Source organism: Gekko japonicus, unplaced genomic scaffold (assembly GCF_001447785.1).
Source record: "Gekko japonicus isolate JY-2015 unplaced genomic scaffold, Gekko_japonicus_V1.1 scaffold509, whole genome shotgun sequence".
Taxonomy (NCBI): domain Eukaryota; kingdom Metazoa; phylum Chordata; class Lepidosauria; order Squamata; family Gekkonidae; genus Gekko; species Gekko japonicus.
In genome coordinates, this window is record NW_015168664.1 from 82,702 (window position 1) to 107,069 (window position 24,368).

At 43.5% G+C, this 24,368-nt stretch overlaps 1 protein-coding gene across 1 annotated transcript in view; it reads right to left on the reverse strand.

Moving 5' to 3' along the window:
- The window catches only part of FAT2 (FAT atypical cadherin 2), a 150,029-nt gene that overhangs the window by 62,840 nt on the left and 62,821 nt on the right, over positions 1-24,368 (reverse strand). Inside the window, exons 4-6 of the mRNA XM_015415291.1 lie at positions 11,840-11,901; positions 9,551-9,862; positions 8,071-8,281 (exon numbers count right to left, since the gene is read on the reverse strand). Coding sequence (XP_015270777.1) covers positions 8,071-8,281; positions 9,551-9,862; positions 11,840-11,901 — 585 coding nt within the window. The remainder of the gene's footprint in view (positions 1-8,070; positions 8,282-9,550; positions 9,863-11,839; positions 11,902-24,368) is intronic.

Consider the following 24,368-nt stretch of genomic DNA (forward strand, 5'->3'; position numbering starts at 1 on the left):
CAAACTACCTTTGAACATATGTTGTCTTGAAAACCCCATGGGATGGTGTGGGATCACCATAAGTCATCTGTGACATGACAGCAAAAAAAAAAAAAAAGCACCACAACTGTCAGTAAACATTATTTGTTACCTGAACACTCTCCTTCTGTATTTTAAATGTGTATTTCAAATTAAATTGAAGACATACAGAACACAGCATGGGATGGGGAATAGAAGAATATTGCTGGTCACTAACACTTTCACAGACAAGAACCAGTGAGTGTTAATTACATTCAAATGATCACATTCCACACAGAAATTCAGACAAGTACAGTAGCTGGGGGTGGAAGGGGGGAAGCTCTCATTTTACCAGCACTAGTTTGAATGCTAGTAAAACAGCATAATAAAAAGTAGAGACATCGCCCTGCCAACAGAAGTCCATATGGTCAGAGCAATGGTATTCCCAGTAGTACTGTATGGCTGCGAGAATTGGACCATAAGGAAGGCTGAGCTCTGAATAATATATTCTTTTGAACTATGGTGCTGGAGAAGACTCTTGAGAGTCCCTTGGACTACAAGGAGATCACATCAGTCAATCCTAAAAGAAATCAATCCTAACTGTTCCCTGGAAGGCCAGATACTGAAGCTGAAGCTCAGTACTTTGGCCACCAAATGAGAAGGGAGCACTCACTGGAGAAGACCCTGATGCTGGGAAAGACTGAAGGTCAAAGAAGAAGGGGGCGGCAAAGGATGAGATGGTTAGACAGTGTTATCAATGCTATGAACATGAAATTAAGCAAACTCTGGAGCACAACGGAAGACAGGAAGTATATAGAAATATTGATTTCTAAATGTCTCCTGCATTCTCCTGTTCTGTCTTTTGGTAACAGGCTGTGCCTTTCTTCTTGTTACAAGCTAAATGGTAGGCCCCATGGCCTCAATAGCATGCCATAAACCCACATTCTTTCACACGTTCATGCCAAATGGCAGACCTCATGCAAACAGTCACGTAGGCAATGAAGTTTGGAGTTTGGGAGTCACCTGACTGCAGGCGTGGTTTCCAGACTTCCAGCCTATCCCCAGTTGTCCCCATGACAACCAAAAAATTGGCCACACACCCTGCTACTCCTGATTGGCTGATGGCCACAGCTAGTCATGATTGCATTGGGGTTTAATTGCCTGATCCCTTGGAAGGGAGCTCTCTGTCCTGTTCTGCTCTCTGCTTGTTGTGACACCTGGAAATGCTGTCTCTGGGAGAGACAAAGACCTCTTTTGTGAGCTGAGCACATGGCTGGTGCACAGCGGGGGTTTCTCCTCAAAATCCCTTGGTGCTACCTGGATTATTACAATGGACAATCTTGAACTCTTGGATGTTATCCTGACTTGGTAAATATGAAGCATTATGTCTAGTTAAGGCAAATTGCCTTAGGCTTTCTTATTTTGTAAACCTATAGCCTATTGTGCTAAGTTTTGTACTGAATAAACTTATTCTGGTTTCTAAATGGTCTTTGATGTTGTAACTGAGATTCCAAGCCTATTTCCTGTGCCTACCTGGCCACACGCTACCATTGAGGATTAAGTGTGCATCTCTGAGGAAATGCTAGTGTGTTCTGTCCCAGAGGCTAACCCAAAGGTTTGGAATCCCTCCCTTGGGGAAAAACCGGGACTAGTTAAAAAGGGATTCTGGTGGCATATTGTTCTGAATCCAGAGAGGGTAGCCTACCGTTCTGGGTTGTTGTTTAATGTATTGAAAAAGTGTGGGCTTCCCCCCTCATTCCTGGACAGGCTTGGGGGGCAGAAACCTATACAGGAAGGCCTGGCGTGATGTGGTACATGGGGTCATGAAGAGTCGGACTCAACTGTGCAACTGAGCAACGACAAAATCTCATTTCTCTGCACTAGATGTGCAAACTATGGATCCTAATTTCCAATCTCACACTGAATTCACTAGATCCAGAAAAAAATTAATTCATATAATATATTTAATAAATTGATTTATACCACATATACAACACTTTTCCTGCAGCTCAAAGTGGTTAACAGTAATTAAAACATAAATATTAAATAATGACAAAAATACTGAAATGCAGATTTTAAAAAATCCTTAGATCAATCAAATGCTTGCTGAAGGATTAATATTTTGCATCCTTAAGTAAGTACAGCTGAAAGAAATTTGGATAAATCATTTGTAAATCCAGTATGACATTCCAGAGCTTAAAGGCCCACTGTCACCTGCTGCCCTAATTTTAACTAGAATGTGGGTTCATATGGAGAGAGATAGTCTTTCATGTCTGTGGATCCCAGGCCACATAGTGATTTAAACCAGCACCTTGCATGGAATTCAAAAGCAAATTATTAGCCAGTGTGATTGGCAGAGATTAAACAGTAACACATCTTCCCATATTTGACATGAGATATGCAGCTGCAATCTACACTAGTTGAAGCTTCTGGATTGTATTCAAGACTAACCCCAGATACAGTGTGTTGAAGTAGTCAAGGCCGGAAATTAGAGAAACATGGATCAGTATACTGAGATCCAAAATGTCCAAAAAGATACAGAACCTAAATTACAGATGAAAATGAAAAAACTCATTCCTACTAACAGCTCCAACCTTCTAAAAAATCAGCTCTTGGTCCTGAAGTATTCCAAAGCTCCTCATCTAATCAGAGAGATTTATTGACAGACTTTATTTATCATAGGCAGACCTAGACCATGGTAGTCTTCAACAGACTCACCTTTGTCTGTCTACATTCAATTTCAGTCAATTGACCACAATTTCTAGGAACTGGTTCCAGATAGACAATAACTTAAGAAAATGAATGAAACTCAGGCGCAGAAACTGCAGTCAAAGAATAAAGCAGGAGAAGAAACAGAATGGGACAGTGATAGAAAATGGACCTAAAGGGAAAGAATGAGGAATAGGCAACACAAAATATGGGAGACAACAAATTTGTTCAGCTGAGCTATTTGAGCAGACAGGTAAGAACATTAACTCAATCACATTATGAACTGCTTGAGCAGCCAAGGAAAAGTGACCAGTGCTAGCAACGGCAGAAGCTCCTGGCTTGGAACTCAAGGTGACACTGTGCTTGAGTCTGAAATGTCCTCTACTAAGAATGCCAGGGAAGCTCCAAGCTTTGGAGACAGACCATGCAACACTGAGCAGTTGTAGAAACAGACCATGTTCCCAGCAGGTGCTGAGGCAGCTTGCTCCAACACAGATGGTGATAACAGTATAAAGAGATGTGAGAAACTCATGGAACATCCTTGCTGCCAACGTTTTTTAATCCAAGGATATGAGTATATAAACTTTGCTTCACAGTCTTGGGCTGTGTGAAAAACATGCCTGGAATACTCTATTTTAAACAAAAGGTTGCTACTTTCAATCATGTGATCTGATCATCAGTCAGTTCACCTTTTGCTGAATGACTCCTGTAAGGAATTTCATACCTTACTGTCCAGAGTCAGAGTCACTTGCCCATATCAACAGCGATGCTCAGGTCAGTCCTAAATGCCACCTCACCAAAACTCTGATGCCTGGACTCAGCCAGGGTGAACCCAACTTTCTCGGAGACTGGGGAGAGCCAATGGAAGCCATGACGAGGGATGTGCCCAGTGTGCTAGCAGCAGGAACCAGGCAGAAACTGTGGAGCACACCCACAGCCCCAGTGGAATGGTGGGCAGTGACTACGACAGCTGGGAGGCATCAATGGCCCATGGAGAAGCCGGAAGGAATTGATCCAGCAGCAACAACCTCAGAAGTTCCGCCTCAGTGGGACAGGAAGAGACTGGAAAAACCTGGGGTAAGGAGGAGACCGGCGGAAGCACTCCAAGGGCCCCCGTCAGCAGCAGCTATCACCCAGGCAAGCCTCAAGAAGAGGAGGTCTGCCTCTACTCCGGATCAGCTGCACCCAGCTCCCAGGGTAGCCTGGCTGGGGAAAGGAGGGGTGGATCCCTCAGTGGGTCCAAGTGAAGCAAAAAGGCAGCGAGTGGCTCCTGCCCCACCCCGTCTCCAGCTGCAGCTTATGTCAGGAAAGGCTAGGCCCACTGAGAGGAAAGGGAGGCCTGGGGAGGGGTTCTGGCACAAGCCTAATTTGGAACCATCTGGTCAGCTGTAAGGGGACAGAGGTCCAGTAGGAAGCCATGCATGTTAAGGGGCAGGAAGGGGTATAAAAAGGAGCTCCTTCCAACAGGCCGGGGAGGAAGAAGAGCTGGCACCCTCAGTTGCAAAGAGGGGTTTATCAGGCAAGAGGAGGAGGACACAGGTAGTTCAACCCCCTCCCCTCTCATTCTGACGCCTGGGAGTCCTCCCCATGCTACTTGTCACAATGGCAGAAAGTGGCGTCATTCCAAGGGCAATCATGGACCATGACACCATTTCCTCATAGAGAACAAACTTCGTATAGGAAAACAGCATATACTGTAGAGCTGTGTGCAAGTCCCTGCCTGCCCCCTGGCAAGAAATCAGACCGAGCAGCCACTGCACAGTACTCACTGCGCAATAAACGGAACTATCTACAAACAAACAAATACACATCTGTGGAGATCTGTGTGTGTGATGGCTAGGTGGTGAGTGGGAAAGTTCAAGCATCCGGAGGTGAGTGAGTGTAAGGTTTGGCCATCAAGGTTTGGGTGTCTCCACTGCAGTGCCTGGGGTATGCCAGTCTCAGATTAACTCCCCTCCCCCCCTCAGCATTCCTTTGATAACAGAAGAGGAAGAACTGGATGATTAGGGATGGGCATAAACCAGCTCATGAACTAAGGTTCAAGACAAATTCTGGCCGGTTTGTGGTTTGCAAATCAAAGCTCGGGGCAGGTCAACTGGCACGAACGGTCAACAAATTTTCAAGCAGTTTGTGGAGGTTTGTGCTGGTTAATTAATGGATACAGACAGATTGTCTCCACTCAAACAAAATGTTTACCAAATTTCAAATGAGGGGGAGGGAGAGATGGAATTCTCCAGCTTTGGAAACACTCTTGTCAGTTTCAAACTAGTCACATCAGTTTCAAGAGGGTTCCCCCCATCCACGCTTCCGGTTTATGGCGACACGCTGGCGGACGCATCTCCCGGTCCCCCCGGGGATGTGATCTGTGCATCAGCAGATGGGGGGGCGCCGGGGCGCCACTCCCCCAAAGCCTTGGCAAAAGGCTCCTAGCCATGGGGCTTTTAGGGGTGACCTCTTCACCAGCACGATGCTGGGGAATTGAGGTGCTCCTCTGCCCCGACGGTTTTGCCACTGAGTGTCCGTATGGAACTAGAGCCGCTGACCGGGACAAGCGTCGGAGATCGAATGGTTGAAACGTGTTCCGAGCGAGGTCGTATGACCAACAATGAACAGTGAGTCGGGTTAAAGTGAGATGAGAATTTAAAAAGAAAGCTCTTCCCGGGAATGGCAAGAAAAGTGAGCGGGGGAGGGCCCCCTCCCATACGCATGAACTAAGAAACGATATACCAAGGGGGGAGCGGAAGCAAAAGCATTGAAATCTGTTTTGAGAGAGTTACCAGAGCGCAGATAGGCGTATGGGCGAATTTCAGAGACTTTAGCAAGTTTTTATAAAAGTAAACAATCCATAAAGATGGCAGGGAAGAAGACGGAGAAAGACAAACTAGCAAAAGCAAAACTAGCGGGGAACATGAGCCCTCGACTGGAAGAAGTCACTGAGATTTCCAAAATGTTAGCAGACTCCTTGCGCCCTCTGCTGGACCAGATGACCAACATGAACCAACAGCTGACAACTTTAAATCAGAACCTTGCAACTCAGCAGCTCCAATTGACTGAAACTACAAAAATGATGGAGCAAACAGCTGAGAAGGTGAAGGAAATAGACGCTAACACCAAAAAAGTTAAGAGAAAGGTGCAAAAGCTGGGGGAAAAGCAAGCTTTGGAAGAATCTCAACTTCTACAACTGCAAATAGAGAAAGCAAATTTGATCCTCCGATTCCAAGGAGTCCCAGAATTAAAAGACGAGAATCTAAGGCAACTCTTGAGTGAAGCATTAGCCCCAGTTACAGATTTGAAAGCGGATTATATTGTAAGCAAGATGGATGTGGTCTATAGGGTCTATTCCGCATACATCAAGAAAAATAATCTGCCTGGGGAGATAGTGGTTAGATTCTAGAAGAGGCATGTGAGGGATTTAATCCTGAAAGCAACTACTGGAGTACCCTTGAAAATGGGGGACAACACCATCAGGATTCTAATTTATTTATTAATTGTTTTAACTTGGTTGTTTATGCCATTTTAATGTTGCTAGCCGCCTTGAGCCAGATAGCTGGAAAGGTGGGATATAAATATAAACAATAAATAAATAAATAAAAAGACATTCCATTTGAAATAAGACAAAAGAGGAAGAAATATAAAGATTTAATCCTTTTTCTCCAAACAAACAGCATTGTCTATAGATGGATAATTCCAGAAGTCATCGTTTTCAAACTACATGATAAAAAAGAAAAGACTGACTTTGTCTCCAAAGCACGCGAGTTCCTGAGATTGCAACTGGGAGAGACAGCTGAGGTCGCTAAGGAAGAAGATGACAGCAAATCCAGTGGCAAATTGGACTCGGTGTCTTCTGACGAGGATTCTGCTTCCGAAAAGGGGGTGGCGGCCCCCAAACGTGAATACCAATTGAGGATTAGAAAAGATAAAACAAAATGAAGGCTGAAGGACTCTTTTGTGCCTTAAAAGTTTTCTTTATTATTGATGATGCTCTTGAGGTTCTCTTTAAACAGTTAAATTAATGGATAAAAAAGATAAATAATTTAGCATAACCGACTATGTTCAGTGTGATATTAGCAATTTTAGACTAACATTAACATAAGCTGTTGTTATGATCTCCTATTCTTGGGGTTTTAGTTATTAGTGGTTTTCTTTTCTTTCTCCCTAGATGTAGTTACCCTTTCCTATTTTTTCACTGTAGTTTGCAGTCTATTAAAAAATGCAATAAAAAATCCCCTCTGGGGGCAAAAAGAAAAAAGAGAGTTTCCCCCCTCTTTGCCATATTCCTTTGTGTTCACTTCCCATTTTCTTGCACAGTGCTTGCAAAATCCAACCCCCTTTGCTTGGATTTGTGACTCTGTGCTTTGAGATGTTAGGCTTAGTATATGTGACTGGCCTAAGGTCACTCAGCAAGCTTCCATTGCTGTGGTAATCTGAATTTACATCTCCCAGATCCTAGCCCAGCACTCTAACCACTATACTATGCTGGTTACTCATAGCTCAGTAATTTCCCAAATTTACTATTTTATATTGATTTTTCAATTTGCCTACATTTTCCTGCTTTCCTATTATTTTTTCTATTTTCTATTATTTTTATATGTTCAGTAAAGATTAAAAACTCAAGAACTGTCTCGCTCACTGTCTGCTACTCTGAATTCCTTCCTGAGGTATTGCCCAAGCTTATGTCTGTTGAAGCAAAGATCAAAGGTGTCTTGCCCAGGTAACCTGGAAGTGTGTTCATGAAGGAACATTCACAAGTATCTTCCCAATACCCAGCTGCATCCCTCTCCCAAGCAAGAATGTATTGTCTCTGATGTTACTACACATCTGCTTTTCCCCCCTCTGGCATGCTTGTACACATAAAAAACTATAGCACTTTCCAGATTAGTGAGGCAAAACGACAGAGAAGAAAAGGAATAAAAAACAATAGATTTTTACTAAAGGAACTGCCAAGCTCTGACAGTAGAGCTCTTCCAACATAACCTGTAAGGAGTTCCAAAAACTTCTTTATTTTGCCCCCTCCTTGAGTTTTTTAATCGCTGTGGGGAATAGTTATGATTACCACATATTTCCTGTGAGCCACAAAGATGTGTTTTTGCCCGTTTGCAATACAAGAATTTTCATTAAGATTGGGTAAGTGCCAGAAATACCATTTTGCAAATTGTGACGGATCATACCAGCACTGCACAAGGCTTTGTGTGGAGCAGCTACTTGTGTCAGCCTGAATGCTGCTCAATGCCTAAGCTGAAAGTTTGACACTCACCATCTAAATAAACAGCTTTTGTTAGTTCAGGTCATACATGTGCCAAACTTCTGAAGAACTGGGGGGGAAAATCATGTTAATATGCAGCCACCTTGTCCCACACTACTCACCTGTGATGTTAAACCAGAGCTGGCTAAGCCCAGCCTCAACACTGATCACTCCAACCATGTGATTAACTGGGTCTGTTTCCATGACAGCAAAGTTGAAATGAGGTTCATCAAAAGCTAGTGGATCTGAAGAAGGAATGGGCTTAGGGATCCAATCAATGTGAAGCCTCACACTGGAGGAAAGTGGGGGGCTGCCACCATCTGTAGCCTTGACCTGCCAACAAATCCAAAAGAGAAAAGGAACAGCTATTTATTTATTTATTTGTTTGTTTATTTATTACTTTCAATTTATATCCCGCCTTGCCAGCTAACAAAGAATGGCCCCGGTCATACGGGCCGGAAAATGCGGGGGGGGGAGCGTGGCTGTTTGCCCCAGGGCAAAATAACGCACGGTTGCGCGAGCAGACGTCTCGTGGAGGTCCCATGGAGGTCTCGTGGTTAGGGGGAGGTGCCGATCACAGGACACTCCTGCGGCGCTGCAAAGAAGCGGGGCCGTGGGGCAAATGGGGTTGTGTTTTTTTGTTAAACTAAAGTGTGTGCATGCTCCGTTGGGTGCTTGTGCGCATCCGTGGAGACTTGGGGGGGAAAAAAACCTTTTTGCGAGGGGACATGGGCGGGCGCCGGAACTACCACCGGAAACGTGATCAGACACCCGCCCATGCCCCGCGGTTTCCAAAAACTTGTACCTTGGAGGTACTAGTTTTTTACAGCACATCTTCGGAGTGAAGCCTCGGGTGAGCCACGGGAGCTCTACGCTTCCCAGATGTGGTGGTGAGATCGCACCCGGAAAATCCACCTATCTTCCATCTCTCTAGCGTGCCTAATGCTCCGTGTGGCCGCAGCCAATGGTGGTCTGAAGTATCATGGAATTGCCCTGTCAGGTTACTTGTAAAGGTTCCAATATATCTCAGAACTGTAAGGTGAATATGTGTTTGAATGGCAACCATTTGTTTGAAGCTATAAAGTTATCAAGCATCAGGTACTACAAGAGGTCTCTGGATGCTATAATGGTAAAGACTCTTTAGTGGGAACCAAGGACAGCTCTTGGATCACCCCTCCTTGTTTGCCTCCAGAGTCTACATCATCAGTCCCACTCTGCAATGGGATTGACCTAAGAACCTTGAGCTAACTTTTCCATTATTCTGTCTAAAAATTTGATGAATTCTACATCAGATTGATTCCCCCTATTTTTTCTTGTAAGCTAACTATAACACGGACCAAGAATCTAGCTCACAGGATTTCCCTTGAATACTACATCCACAAGAAAGTTCCAAGAACCATTGGTGCACACATTTATTCATTTTGTCCCATTTTTAGTCAAGGAAGTTTTGCTGGTTTTTGAAACACAACAAAAACTTGCAATGCCTGTTGCAGACAACAGAAGGAAAGTATGTTCATCATGGACCACAACAGAGATCAGTCCAGTTTCAACAGTGGGGAAAAACATCACCCACTGAAAGTCAGTTTCCATTACTTCACTCACCATTAGTATGCTGTACTCCTGGGCAGAAAAGGCCTTTTTGGTGAACACCATGCCTGTCTCAGGATGGATGCTGAAGAAACCTTCACTATTTTCTTCAAGGCTATAAGTGATTTGACAGTTCAGCCCTTCATCACGGTCTGTGGCAATCATTCTGTAGACTGGCAAGGGAGTTTCAGATGCCACTTTCTCTGGGAGGTTAACCATGAACAATTTGTGAGAGAAGCTGGGAGCGTTATCGTTGACATCCATGACTTGGATTACCACTCTGCTGGTGGATTTCAAAGGTGGTTCTCCATTGTCAGAAACAGAGACCTACAAGGAAATTAAGCCTTGATTGATTACATTAATTAATCATTAGTTAACTACATGACACATACTGAAGGGGTATGGCAGCAGTTGTTTGTCTACACCACAAATCGAGAATTTTACTGTTGGTGAGATGGAGGAACTTCAGCGGAAGGATTAGATAGTGGTGGTCAACTGACAAACTCAAAAGACACCATCAATGAAGTTGTAGAAATTCATACTTCAACAGTCCTGTGTACTTTGTACTGCTACTAGTATGTTTTAGACCAAGCTTTGCTGTTTACTTGAAGGCCCCTCATTTGCAGAAGCCAACCTGGGAAATGGAGACAATTTCCACACAAGTGCAAACTTCCACATCAGCATTCTTAAATAATTGAAGTTTGTAAAAAATTTTCCACACAACTTTTTGCCTCTCCAGGAGTAGATCCAAATTTATTGCCCCATTACCCCACATTTTCCAAATCCACTTTGGAAAATGTGGATAAAAACGTGGCTTTTGGTGTTCACACTTTGTTGGTGCGGGATCAACACAGGATAATCGCGCTTTCCAGGGTTTGATACCACTTTCACCTGGTATCTTTTAAACTCAGGAGGGAAGCGTTACAAGACAGGTAGAGTATGGCTGGGGAACGCCTGACAGATGTGCCTGTGTGAACGGCCCCTTTAATCCATTTGTGAAACGTTTCTGGCTCGTGCCTATATTGGGACAAACTGCCAGTATGAACTCGGCCTAAGACTGCACTATTTGTTATGAAATGTGTAGTGCAGTTAGGTTTCCCCTTCATTGGGATATCTCTTTTTCAGGGTAGAGAGGCTAAATTTCACTGATCACACAGGCCTGCTGTAAAAGTTAACAAGGGTACAGCTCAAATCGTTCTAAAATTAGAGATGACAAAATGAATAGCAACCCGGTTCCCCTTCAAGCATAGTTTCAAAACATCCTCCTTCAGTACCCATACAGTGCTGTCCTAAGCAGAGACACACCATTCTAAGCTCATACTTCAATGGATTTGGGAGGGTGTAACTTTGATTTAAGACTGCACTCTAGTTGACCCTTTTGTAAAAGATACTTCCCCCCAAAACAAGACACCTAAGATGAGGCCTTGCATCAGCGTAGAACATTAGTATGGCCTCGAGAAACAATACAGCTGTGACTGAAGTCCCAATATGTTAAAGTTGTCAAATGATGTTGGTTACCAAGAAATGAACTGATTTCTCAGCTTCAGCTTGTTAGAAATTCAAAGCATGACATACACCTTCCTAATGAAAGCAAAAGGTATCGAATCCACTGTTTCCAAAAAATGGGCAGCCATATGCTGCTTGGAAACATGCTATGGACAGTAATCCCTAGCAGTTTGTCCCTGAAACTGCTACTCAGAAACAACCTCCCAACTTGGATGTTTCATTTAGCTCGCATGTAATGGTGAAAAGTACAAGTTAAGAGTCAAATTTCTTAAGAGACAATCATTTGCCACTAGGGTTGCCAGCCTCCAGGTGGGGCCTGGGGATCTCCCGCTTTTACAACTGATCTCCAGCTGACAGAGGTCAGCTCCCCTGGAGAAAGTGGCTGCTTTGAAGGGTGGACTCTATGGCATTGTACCATGCTGAGGCCCCTCCCCTCCCGAAACCCCACCCTCTCCTGGCTCCATCCCCAAAGTCTCCAGGTATTTTCCAACCCAGACCTGGCAACCCTATTTGCCACCCTTTATTCCGCATGGCTTAGCTGCAGGATTATTTGTTTCTGTCTTCAGTCAGAAAGCCATGAGAATCTTTTTTTAAAAATGTTTCTGAAGCTGGCACTTGAGGCGAACATACAAAAATGCAGAACAGGCAATTAACTTCCTGAACAATTTGGAACCAATGGAGTAAGTTCTCCTTCTCCTCCTCTTCTGTGTGCTCCAACATGCAAGGAAATGTTCTTTGACAACTTGAAAAAACCCACCTCAAGTAAATAAAACTAATTGCAACTTCGTCATCACTCACCTCCAAGATGTGTTCAGCCTTGTATTCCCGATCTAGCTGCAGAGAAGTGCTATAAATCACACCTGCCAAGGGAAAAAATATCACTGTCAGTTTCCAGCAGCCTTGTAGCCTCAGCAATGCCATGCAGAGCTCACCTGGTACACCAAGCTGAGCCATTCTCAAAGGTGATGCTAAGCAAATCCCCCCCCAAGCAAATCCCCCCCAAGCAAATCAATGCCAAAAGCAAAAAGAGGTTTATAGTTAAAACATTTCCTACCCCCTAACCATGGAAATTTGCCATACTTCTTAGCTGAGGTGGGTTTCTTCTTTTTAAAAAAAAGGTTTTCAACATTCAGCTCACTGTATTCTATTCTAATTGATCAAATATAGGAGTCCCTCCACCTCCAGGGATGACAATTTCAGGGTTTCAGGACTGGGGGGGGGGGGGGGAGGATTCATTGTGGTACAACCACAGATCCCTGTAGCCTTAAAGGTAATATCTTGGCTAGATCTGTCAATTCCACAATATTTATTTAATTATATTTTTAATAGTTGTACGTTTGCCTTTCCCCCTGGTATTTCAGAACCCAAAAGTAGGGTCCAGCTTTTTAAAGAAGATTTGTCATGGCTACTTCTTTATAATACCCAATAACTATTGCAGAGCTATCAACACAAGTTAGTCACCTCACACACACAACCCTTTTTAACAAAGGGGGAAAGGGAATTTGTGCCTAGTGCACAGGCCCATCTCATTGTTTATAACAATAGTAATTCAGTGTGTGGAACTGGTACCTTGAACTGAAACCCAGCTACTCCATCACCTCTGATGATTTGCCTTTCCATCAGCTTCAAATTTTTTAAACCTCACGCTTTTTTGTAGCAGGAACTCCTTTGCATATTAGGCTACACTCCCCTAATGTAGCCAATCCTCCAAGAGCTTACAGTGGCCCTTGTAAGAAGAGCCCTGTAAGCTCTTGAAGGATTGGCTACATTAGGGGTGTGTTGCCTAATATTCAAAGGAGTTCCTGCTACAAAAAGAGCCCGTTGCATCTACCTATCCTTGAGAGATCCTCATGTTGAAAAGAATGCTAACAACTAGAATAGCTGCTGATATTACTATTGGCTTCCTAGACAGTCTATATATTGCATTTTGAAGGCTGAACTACAGACTATCCTGCTATATATACACAGATACTGAAAGAACTTCTGGAAAATGTCACAATTTTTGTTCAGTTTTTACAAATCAGGCAATGGGGAAAAACTTTCAAGTACAATTTTAGATGTATCCGACATGAGCAAACTAGTAAGTTAAGATTCGAGAAATGTATCTTGACTCCTAAAGCCAGAGACGGTGTCTTCTCAGTTCCTTCAGGATTTGAATGAGGCCTGGGACATTTTGGAGGGACCATTAATTGCCCAGCCAGTGGGAAGGGCAATTTGGAAGCCTTATTAGGGTTCTCTGCTGCATGCTGTTAACTTACCCACCCTCACTATGGAGTTAGCTGGTTGCTTTGGAACCCCAAGCAGGAATGTTTGGGTTGCCTACAACTAGACTTTTAGGGGATCATTTTTTTGCCCACCTCACATTGCTTCCAGGTAGTGGTATAAATAGGCCTAGTATTTGGACTGTTTAGGCCATAACTAGTGATGGCAGGTTGCTCACATAGGGCTAAATAACAAGCCTCCTGAGGCATCACATTATGAAGAACTGCTCCTGTAATAATCTATCATTCATTGTGGGGTTAGCTGGGCTGGGAGGAAATGCCCTTGGTGCTGAGTAGCATCAGCCTGAACCTTAGTTGTCTGTGTAGCGCTCCAGGGAAGGAGGATGAGGCTTAGTGCCTCTTGACACAGTTCATGTGAAGGCAAGGATAAAGAAAGATAGTAAAATTGCTGATTAAGCTTGGAGCCAGAGGGAGTTAACCAAAAATGTTAGCTGCTTGGCTGCCTAGTACAACCTAATGTGACTGTCTCATGTTTTGGGACAAATCAGCTGTCATATTGGTAGTACATTGTACAACTGGAGTTAAAAAACAAACAGACACTGATCCAAACAGGTATCTACTTTTGATTTTTATAAGTACTCTTTCATCAAGGCTGCAGTCATGCACCATCTTTCTTGGTAGTAAGCCCTACTGAATTCAGTGGGACTTGCTTCGACAAACATGTTTAGGATTGGGCTATGAGCCCTTTCATCTCAGTGAAGTAATGTATACAACATTCTTACCAAGGTGGGGAAATGGAGACAATACTCAAGATCTTACAAAAGGAATTCAATGCTATGTAATTTTATAGCCTGGTCATTTGCTGAAATAAACAATTGGTCTTTCACCTGTCTATACAAATGAGGATGCTTTGGTTCTGGGGTTGATTTTCTTTTGCTCCTGTATTTGAACAACACAAGCCATAAGGAAGATGATTTCTGACAACACCACAGCTGACTTTGCTACCAAACTGTGTTATTTTGTTTTCACTCATGACCACTTCACATCTGGCAACAATTTGTTCATTCAGATCAATGGTACAGCTGTGGGCACCCACATGGCCCCACAATATTAAGGGTGTGCAAAAAAACCTGGGTTATTTCAGATTCGGGTCTGTCGGACCCCAAAAATATCTGTATACCTGAATACAATTATCGGTATTCCACTAGTATTCGGGTCAATATTCAGAAACCTGAATATATTCGGATCCATTATACCCTATGGGGACCGTTAACCATAGGGTATAATGGAGAATTTCACTCGCTGAGTGTCACGGCAGGGCCAGGGGGCGTGACGCAGACAAGCAAAAGTCCAGGAACAGTCCGAGGTCAAGCCGAGCAAATCAGGCAGCAAGGTTCAAACAGGTTTAAATCACAGTCCAAATGCAGGGTCAGACATACCAGAGTTTCAAGACTATAAATCACAACAATACCAGAGGATTCAGAGATGAAAGCAGGGTCAACAAAGCCGAGGGTCAAAAGCCGAGGATCAAGCCGATAAGAATTCCACAAGGTCTGGAGCAGAGATACAAGGATTCAGGTCCTGTCAAACGACGTTTGCCAGCACAAATGACTGCCGGCAACAGACTTGGAGATATACAGTGCTAGCTAATTAGCTCATTAGCTAGCAGGGAGCGAGGTCAAGATCCTGTCAATATTCAGGGCTAAGAGATCTTCTGGCACGCATGCGTGCGTTCTGCCTTCGCTCTCTCAGCTGCTGTCTCCGTACATTCCGGAGCCTGGTTACAGGTGGTGGTGAGTCTGATGATGAATTACTGTGATGCAGCAGAGACTGATCCCTTGCAGGTGTTCCCTGGGAGGCTCTATCCTCCTCACCACTTAGATAGCTTTCTGCTACAGGATCCAGTCTTTGCCTCTCTGCTGCAGTACTGTCCTCAGGAGCCTGTAATTCCACAGGCTCCTGGCTGGCAGGTGCCTCCTCAGGGGCATCAGCAAGGTCAGGCATGAGATCAGCAGGGGCAGGCATGACACTGAGCCCCATTACAGTGCAACTTGATGAGTGAAGGGAAGGTATTTTAACTTTAAATACCTCCCTTTCCCTGTCAGGCTCAACAAACATACCTACATGCCTCCAGCTACCATCGTAAACATACCAAATGATCCATTGTACATGGCCAGGCTCTACACTACAACCACATCTGCTCCAATCTTACAGACAGAGATTCTCACCTGAGGGATCTACAACAAACCTTTTTGAAACTAAAGTATCCATCTGATGAAGTCAAGAAACAGATTAACAAAGCCAGAATGATACCCAGAGAAAACATGTTGCAAGAGTGTCCCAAAAGAGACAATGGGCGATTTCTCACTAGAGCTGCCTCGCAGCACAGCGCCGTTTGCCTCGACACAAACATGTCAATTTTACACCCGAAGCTCCAGGGCTGCATTTTGACTCAGGGCTTCGCCCGATTTCCTTCGCAGTTTTGTGATCCTGGCTTTTGAGGATCATGAAACTGCGGAGGAAATCGTGCGAAGCCCCGAGTCAAATACAACCCCGCAGCCTCGGGTGTGAAATTGACATGTTTGTGTCGAGGCAAACGGCGCTGTGCTGCGAGCTAGCTCTAGTGAGAAATCGCCCAATAACAGAACAGCACTAGTGGTCACATACAGCTCTCAACTCAAAACAGTTCAAAACATCATCAGCAACTTACAACCTCTACTGGATAATGACAGTTCTCTTTCACAAGTACTGCGGGCAAACCTCTTCTTGCACACAGACAGCCCACCAATCTTAAACAACTCCTCATCCACAATAATACAACATTTAATTTGATCATGGACACTAGTACCAGAGCTTGCAATAAACCCAGATGCCAGCTTTGCTGCCGCATACAACCAGACAACACAATCACTGGACCTAACATCAACTACACCATCTCAGGCTTATTCACATGCTCATCTTCTAACACTGTGAGGGTCCGTTCAGACACTCTGTTTGATCTGGTGTCGTCACACTTCAGCAACAGATTTTATATGCACAATCACACAGTCAACATCTGCCTCCCATCCCCAGCCGTTGGTTTCCGGCTCAAAACCCCTTTAACCCAGAGTATTTTGTTACCAGGTCCCAAAGTGGTGTTTTCTCAGCTCTCCCGTTTAAAGCTGCATTTCCCCCCTGTGTGATTGCTCCTTCAGTGTCAAGCCACTTCCGGTTTAAACCCTTTCCCCGCTCAAAAACTGCCCGAGGCTTCTGCTTTTCGTTGGCAATTTTTCTAATGCATTGGCAGTGTGCGCATAGGCGGAGCTCCACTACCGTGTTTAGAAAACTGACATTTAAACAGTTACTTGTTTTAGCGTTTAGATGAGTTTGGGATCTCACGAGGCCATTTTCAGGTCAAAGGGAAGTCTTTTGTTGAAGGGGTTGGATTGATTCGCCCTGGTGGTTCTGCGCATGTGCCATGATAGTTTCCCCCTCCATTCTATGGAGGAGTGCCTATGCGCATGCGCAAACTGAGAAAAAATTTTAAAAACCTGCTGACACACGCTCCTGCACGTTGGTAGTGTAGACGCTGGGGAGTGATGTGACTGCGCTGTGAGGCGGGATAAGGGAGGTAAGTTTGATTGCGATTATCCAGATCAAATATAATCCGGTCAGAACCAGAGCAGTTTAACCCACTCTCAGCACACCGTCTGACCGCACTCAGAATGCCATTAAATGCCAACAATGCTCTTTGGTTTTCTATATAGGGCAAACAAGCCCTTACATCTATATCCTCAACAATCCCCAAGAAGGGCCATATGTCCTCTTTATTTTATTTCTTAATTAGAACAGTAGATTGTAATGTAATGAATAGTAGAATGTAATTTAATTTGTATTTCTCTGGTCTGGAGAGAGGGGAGATACTCTACACAGCCAATTGCCCTACTTCAAAGAAGAAGATGCGGTAAGGTCGCCTCCATGATTGAGAGGAGATGGATATAGCATAATGGTAGGATCTCAGTTAATTACTCTCAGCATTCCACAATTAAGGATATATCTGCCTATCATTCTCCAATTTTGACATATTTATTTCCTTCACTATGTTTCCCCCTGGAATTACACCCAAACAAATGGTAACCATATAAACTAAGCTTGTTATTCCGGTTTGGTCCTTGAATCTGTTAAACATCTTCATTATGCTGTATGCTAATTTACTGCTCACTCTCTACCTATATGTATGGACTGGTAATTTCCATTTTATTGTAACTGAAGAAGTATATGTGCATACGAAAGCTTATATCTTGAATAAAACTTGGTTGGTCTTAAAGATGCCACGGGACTCGAACTTTGTTCTATTCTCTACAAGGTGAGAGCAAAGTTCATAAGTTACTTTCTTTAACAATAGGCACAGTCTTTTAAATAAAGCAAACCATTCCCAGGTTGTCTGTTCAGTGTTGTTGCTCTGCCTTATTTGAATTATATGGCACAGATAATGGGATCTTTGTTGATATTCTATATAAACAGGGCTCCTGAAGGTTTTAATGAAATACAATCCAGAAGAAATGGGGTAGATATCTTTTTGACTAAATGGGAAAAGGATTACCTCCTACCTGTCTGATGGGGCTATCCAGTTAAAAACAGTATTTATTTATTTATTTATTCATTCATTATACCGCCCTAACCCCTAGGGGTCTCTGGGCAGTTTACAGGGGTGTTCTATGAACTGTTATTACCCTATCTAAGGCCACATACTGTAGGGGTGGGGATTTCCTACCAGCACCCTGTGGTAGGTCCACTGCGTCCTCTCTCTGGCTCGGCTTCTTCCTTCTCGGCGGTTTTTCTGGCATCTTTATGCCACCCAAGGCTTTATAAAGTATGCTAGCTCATTCTAGGCTTTACTGACTGAAGACTGCAAAAGTCAGGCCGACCGTCAGACTTGTTGGCCACAGTGGCAAGGATCCTAAGCACTCCAATCATGCTATTTCCCTCCATTCACACTAGGCACTCCTGCTCAGAGGAGATGGAGAGGCCAAATATTCCCCCTCGCACTGTAGCCCACTTTAACCCCCATGGGTTTCATGGGGGTTCAATGACCAAATGTGTACAATTTCTAGGGACCTATAGCTACCTCCCCCCCGGTCTTCAGCTTTTCCTCCCTCCCTCTCCCTCACAGCCTCTATCTGGGAAAACTATGTCCCAGTTATCCCCCTGTCTTTTAATAACAGAAATCAGTACTTGAAGCTGGAATATTGTTGTGGTTGCCCAGCAACAGCCACTGAGGGCGTTTCTCAAAGCTATAAGCGCCTCTTCTTTGGGGGGGGGGGTTTAACCCCCATTTTTATTTTAGACTTCAGGTTTTTTTGAAACCTGGGGCTTTTCTCAGGTTTATAAAAAAATTTGTCTTTTTTATTCATGGCTCCACAGATGTGGCCATGTTGAGAACTGGATATGTTAAGTCTCTCTTAAGGAGGTAGGACTTTTCTTCTGCAGGGTGTTGGCAGCCTTAGAGACAGGAAAAGTGCAGTTCATGCCATTTGTGCATTGCTGCTCTGCTCACACTGCGCAGGATCTAAGTCGGTATGTAGCTAGTAGATTGAAATTGCTTTGGTGGGTCACAAACTGTGCATAGGGGGCAAGAGTGGGAGGGCTTCTGGAATTCTGGCCCCGCTGGTGGACCTCCTGATGGCACCTGGGTTTTGGCCACTGTGTGACACAGAGTGTTGGACTGGATGGGCCACTGGCCTGATCCAACATGGCTTCTCTTATGTTTACCTCCTCCTTTTTTTTGCCATTAAGTTGCAGCTGACTTATGGCGACCTAGTAGGATTTTCAGGGCAAGAGATGTTCAGAGGTGATTTGCTGTTGGCTGCCTCTGTGTAGAGACCCTGGTATTCCTTGGTGGTCTCCCATTCAAATAATGACCACGGCCAACACTGCTTAGCTTCTGGTATCTGATGAGACTGGGCTATCCTGGCCTATCCAGGTACCTATGCTCTATAGGGACAAATAAATTTCATAAGAAACCATTTAGTCTGCATAGCTTCAGGGATTATGATGCAAGCACTTGGAACAGGGTTATGGTTAGCAGTTACTACTTGTTTGTTCCCTTTTTCCCTCTCAGTGATTATGTATATTTGAATTTAATTTATATTAGAAATTAGATTTAAAACCAAAGAGCACAAAGTGTTATAACAAGATAAAATGAATGGACTATATATGAATACGCATGGTTAGGTTTTTTTCCACCCTACATCCAGGCATAAACAGCAATTCCCAAAGGCAACAATGAAATTCAAAAGGAATGTTTGCATTTATGGCAATGAAGAAGGCCTCAAGCAAAGCATTTAAGCACACAGTCTCCGAAGTACGACCTAAAGGGTATTTGCTAAATTGGATCCTAAATACTGAGCCATGACTCATGCAGAACAGGTATCTAACAAAATTAAAGTATATTGCGTAGGTGCATCAAAATCTAACATCCAAAATTAGATGTGGTGATAAAGGTACTTATGTTATTTTTCAACAGTTGCGTGCTGCTGATCCAAACACAAGAGAATTAGAGCACACAGCATTAGATGCTATTTTTGCCAAGTGAAGTAGCATCTCACCACCTCCCATGTAAATTGGTACCTTACCAGTGTTCCATATCAATTGTGGGGCTGCCAAAGGAGCAAGAAAACCTACTGTGTGATAATCTGTCAGTTTTGCTTCATCGTGTGGCCAGTAAATGCGAAACTCATCATCAGAAACCTGATGCCTGTGACAAAAATTGTACCCAACCAGCCAGGCTCTCACTGGGAATCCAGGAAGATGGATCAATGTAGTTGTACAAAAGGCTGAATGTAGACTATTGTAATTTTGTTGCTTCACAGAAGCTAAGAATTCCTCCTAGGGATGGGCACGGACTGGACCATGGACCAGGCCCAGTTTGCGGTCTGTGAGCCCGGTCCATGCCATCCCACTGACATGGCCTCCCACGACCCTCTCAGGAGGTTCATAAAGTCTCTGTCGGTGGGGGAAAGTCATTTAAGGGGGACGTGTTTCTTTTAAATGGCTTTTGCAAAGCTGCACAGTGAGAGAGTGAAGGCCAAACAGCGACTTCACCCACCCAGAAATGGGTGAAGTTGCTGCTTGGCCTTCACTCATGCGCCACTTAGCTTTGCAAAAGCCATTTGAAGGGAATGTGTTCCCTTTAAATGGCTTTTGTAAAGCCATACAGTGTGCAAGTGAAGGCTGAGCACTGAGTTCATCCACTTCCGATTCACCAGGAAGTGAACTGGAAGTAGGTGAAGTCACTGCTTGGCCTTCAATCATGGATGTGTGGCTTTACAAAAGCCATTTAAAAAGAACACATTCCCTTTAAATGGCTTTGTAAGCCAAGTCACGGACCAAACAGACCACAACCCAGTCTGTTACTCATGGAGGTACATGGTCCAGGGGTCCGTAAACCCCATGGACCTTGAACCTCCATGGACTGTCATTTTTCTGGACCATGCCCATCCCTAATTCCTCCTATGTGTTAGAATTCATTTACTTATAACTGTAAAATGATTTGTTATTCCATTAAAAATAACTATGCTTTTTTCTTTGACATTATTGTATGACACACATTTTTTAAAAAAACCCTTAGTCTGAAACAAGCACCCTTTTCAGGCTAAGCAGCTGAAGTTTGACAAGTTAAGAATGAATCTCTCTCTCTCTCTTCTTCTTCTTCATCATCATCATCATCATCATCATCACTTTTAGCAAAACATGCATTTTGGCTAGAGTTTATTTGCCTTAGTTGCTCCTGTCCCTAGTCCTCTGGCACATGAATAGGACTCGGGAGAGGGCTCACCCTATAAGATCTTAGCAATGCATGGAAAAAAGTGGTGAGATGGTCTTCATATCATGTTGATATTAAGGAAGACGTAGTTAAGGGTCCCCTCTCACCTCCTATGATACTGAGGGCACTTTTGCATAAGCCTGGCAGAAAAAAACATGTTGCTAAGGAGTGGTGATTCTTCTCCTATTCTTCCACTTCTTTGGTAATGAAAGAATTTTTCCATAGGGCTTTCCTATAATCTGTATCAGTGGCACTTGGTAAGACATGGTCAGCTATGTAGCTACTGTGCTGAATCTTCTAGGTACCTTGTATGTACTGCTTGTGCATTGTGGGTCCAAGATGCCAATCCAGAAGCTAATTTATATTGGACTTCCTTTAAGCTCTGAAGAAATATCAAAGTTTGATTTGTCTTTCTACCTTCTCACCTTCTCACCATTTATGTTAAATCTGGAGCCACTTGTTCAGGATCAGGTGTCATATCCAATAATTTTATGAATTGCTAGATGTGTATGTTATTTTCAGGATGTCAGAATAGTTTGTGGACACACTAAAATTGCCTTGCAATGATCTTGCTATGAAAAATGGTGCCGCCATCATGAACAGGAAGCTATGAGGAAGGTCGTAAATCAACAATGGAATAGTTTTGGTTAAAAGGCCAATGTTAATAGGTCCTTGTTTCATATTTCTGCTTTTTTTGAGCTTGGCTCTAAATCTGAAAGAGCTAGAAATTATAACTGAGATTTTAATGAGCCTGTGACCTGGAAGTGTGGTTTTGCTAGGCCCCTAGACTTTCTGCAGTTAGCCTTGCTGCAAAGGCTGATCTTCAGGAGGTGCTGCGCGGCCCGCTTGTTTGCCAGGACATTTGAAGGGGGTTGAATGGCAGGCATCTGTTAGAGGGGGAAGGGAGGGAGAGATTTGGGATTTGTTATTTTATTTGGTTTTAATTGGAAATGTTTAGCTGTTATTGTAAGCCACCTTGAAATATGAGGAAATGTGGGGTTGAATGAATGAATGAATGAATGAATATTATTATATGCTTTAAGCAACCTGTGTGGTTTTCTTTTCCTCCATTTTCACATTATTTGTACACTCAGTGCCTGAGGACCCTAACAATATTCTTCCCAAAGTATTGCATTTTACTGTTTTTTTGTCTCTGTGTATGTTTAAAGTACACATTCATGACAATTTATTTAGATCCAACTGAATTTATTTGTTTATTTATACTTTAAAATTGTAGACTGCCCTTCTCTGAGTACACAGAGTGCAGGGCAGTGAACAACAGTAAAATTAATGCATTAATTAATTAATTAATTGACTGATTAATTAATTAAAATTACTACATTGTACATTAATAAACCATTTTCAACAATCAAATAAAAATAAAACAACTAAAAACATCCTCAGATGACTCTAAAACTTGTTCCAAATTGTGTCACTGACCATTTCCACAGTAGTGAAATTCCCCACATTGATGATTTTAAATCCGTGAGTTGTGTGAAATTTTCCACAGTAGATTTTTCCTCACCAGGCGCAGACCCAAAGTTTTCTCCTTCTTACCCCATGTTTTCAGAACCCCCAGTTTTAGCAATCATTTTTTTAACCTTGGGTCTGAACTTGCACTTTTCTAGTGGGGACATCCCTGGGCCCACGAAGTTATTTTCCTGCCTTACTGCCATTTCCTGTTTCACTTTTGCGTGCTCACATCACCCACCTCATTAACATCCCCATCCTTGATTTTCCAGTGGCATTCTCATCATAACCCTGCACACTGCCCTGATCCCCCCCCCATTTGTCCCAGATACATTCTGCATTTTTTCAATGTAATTTTAAAAAAGCATAACATTAATCGCATTGTAACACTGTGAGAAATGGGCAGCATGCTATCGGAGGGGGGAACCACCGTGGCACAAGGTGGGGGAGAATGTAAGGGGAGGACAATACCCATTTATCCACCAATTCACTGAAACATGAACAGGCTGCAGTAGCCACCTGGATCTAAATCCACTCTCCTCAATAAACTTGCTTAATACTTTCCCCAGAGATAGATATTTAAATAGCCAACTGGGAGGGCGGGGGGCTTGTTTACAGTAGCACCTTTACACTAGAAAGTTGAGCAGCTTCTTACATGGAGCCTTTGTTAGTGAAGTGGTGAGTGTGTCATTCTCATACTGTGAAGGTTGTGAGTTCAAACCTCAAAGAGGACATTTTTAACACTCCTCCCTTTCTGGGTTAATGCTGCTGTCGGCAAAAATCATAATCCACAGAGAATCACTCATTTGCAATGTCTTTGAACAAAGATGTTGCAAATGAGTGGATTATGATTTTTGCCAACAGCAACATTAACCTGGAGAGAGATGGGTGTTGCTTTTTTAAGAAATGCCAATTTCATTTCCCCCTCTGAGGGTCAAACTCCCAGTCTTCACAGTATGAGACTGACATGCTGACCGCTTCCCTAAAGAAGGCTCAATGCAGGAAGCTGCTCAGCTTTCCAGTATAAAAAAAGTGTCACCGTAAACCAAGCACACACCCCCTACTTGGCTATTTAAATACCCACTTCTGAAAAAATGGTATAAAGCAAGTTTATTTAGGAGATTTGATTTAGAGTCCTGTTCCTACCACAGCATTTTTTAAAATGAATCGGTGGATATATGTCTATTCCTCCCCCCGCAGGAACATGTGCGGCCAATTAAATCAGTGCTTCCACCTTGCAATTGCGGTGCAACACTACCATGTATGCACATATTAAAAAAATAGAAAAAATTGGCCACACCAGTGACCAGTACATGCCGGGAGAACAACAATCAGAGTTATTGTGGAAGGCATGCGGCGGGTCGAACCCTTGTCCAAAACACAAGAAATGGTGTGGGAAAAGCCCTACTGAGGAACGAATGATGCAGACAGCATTGAGTGGGAGTTCAAACTGACACTTATGAGGGGTAAAATCATACTGTGGAAATAGTCACTGTCTCTCAGGAGAGGTAGAGAGGAAGCAGGATGGAGGGAGAAGGGAGTGTCAAATAGGATGGTACTCGTCGCTGTCCTTAACCAAAACCACTGTCCTCAACCAACTGCACTGTTGCGCTGTTGTTGTTCAGTCGCACAGTTGAGTCTGACTCTTCGCGACCCCATGGACCAGATCACGCCAGGCCTTCCTGTCTTCTGCCGTCCTCTGAAGTTTGCTCAACTTCATGTTCGTTGCATCTATGACACTGTCTAACCATCTCATCCTTTGCCGTCCCCGTCTTCTTTGACCTTCAATCTTTCCCAGCATCAGGGTCTTCTCCAGTGAGTGCTCCCTTCT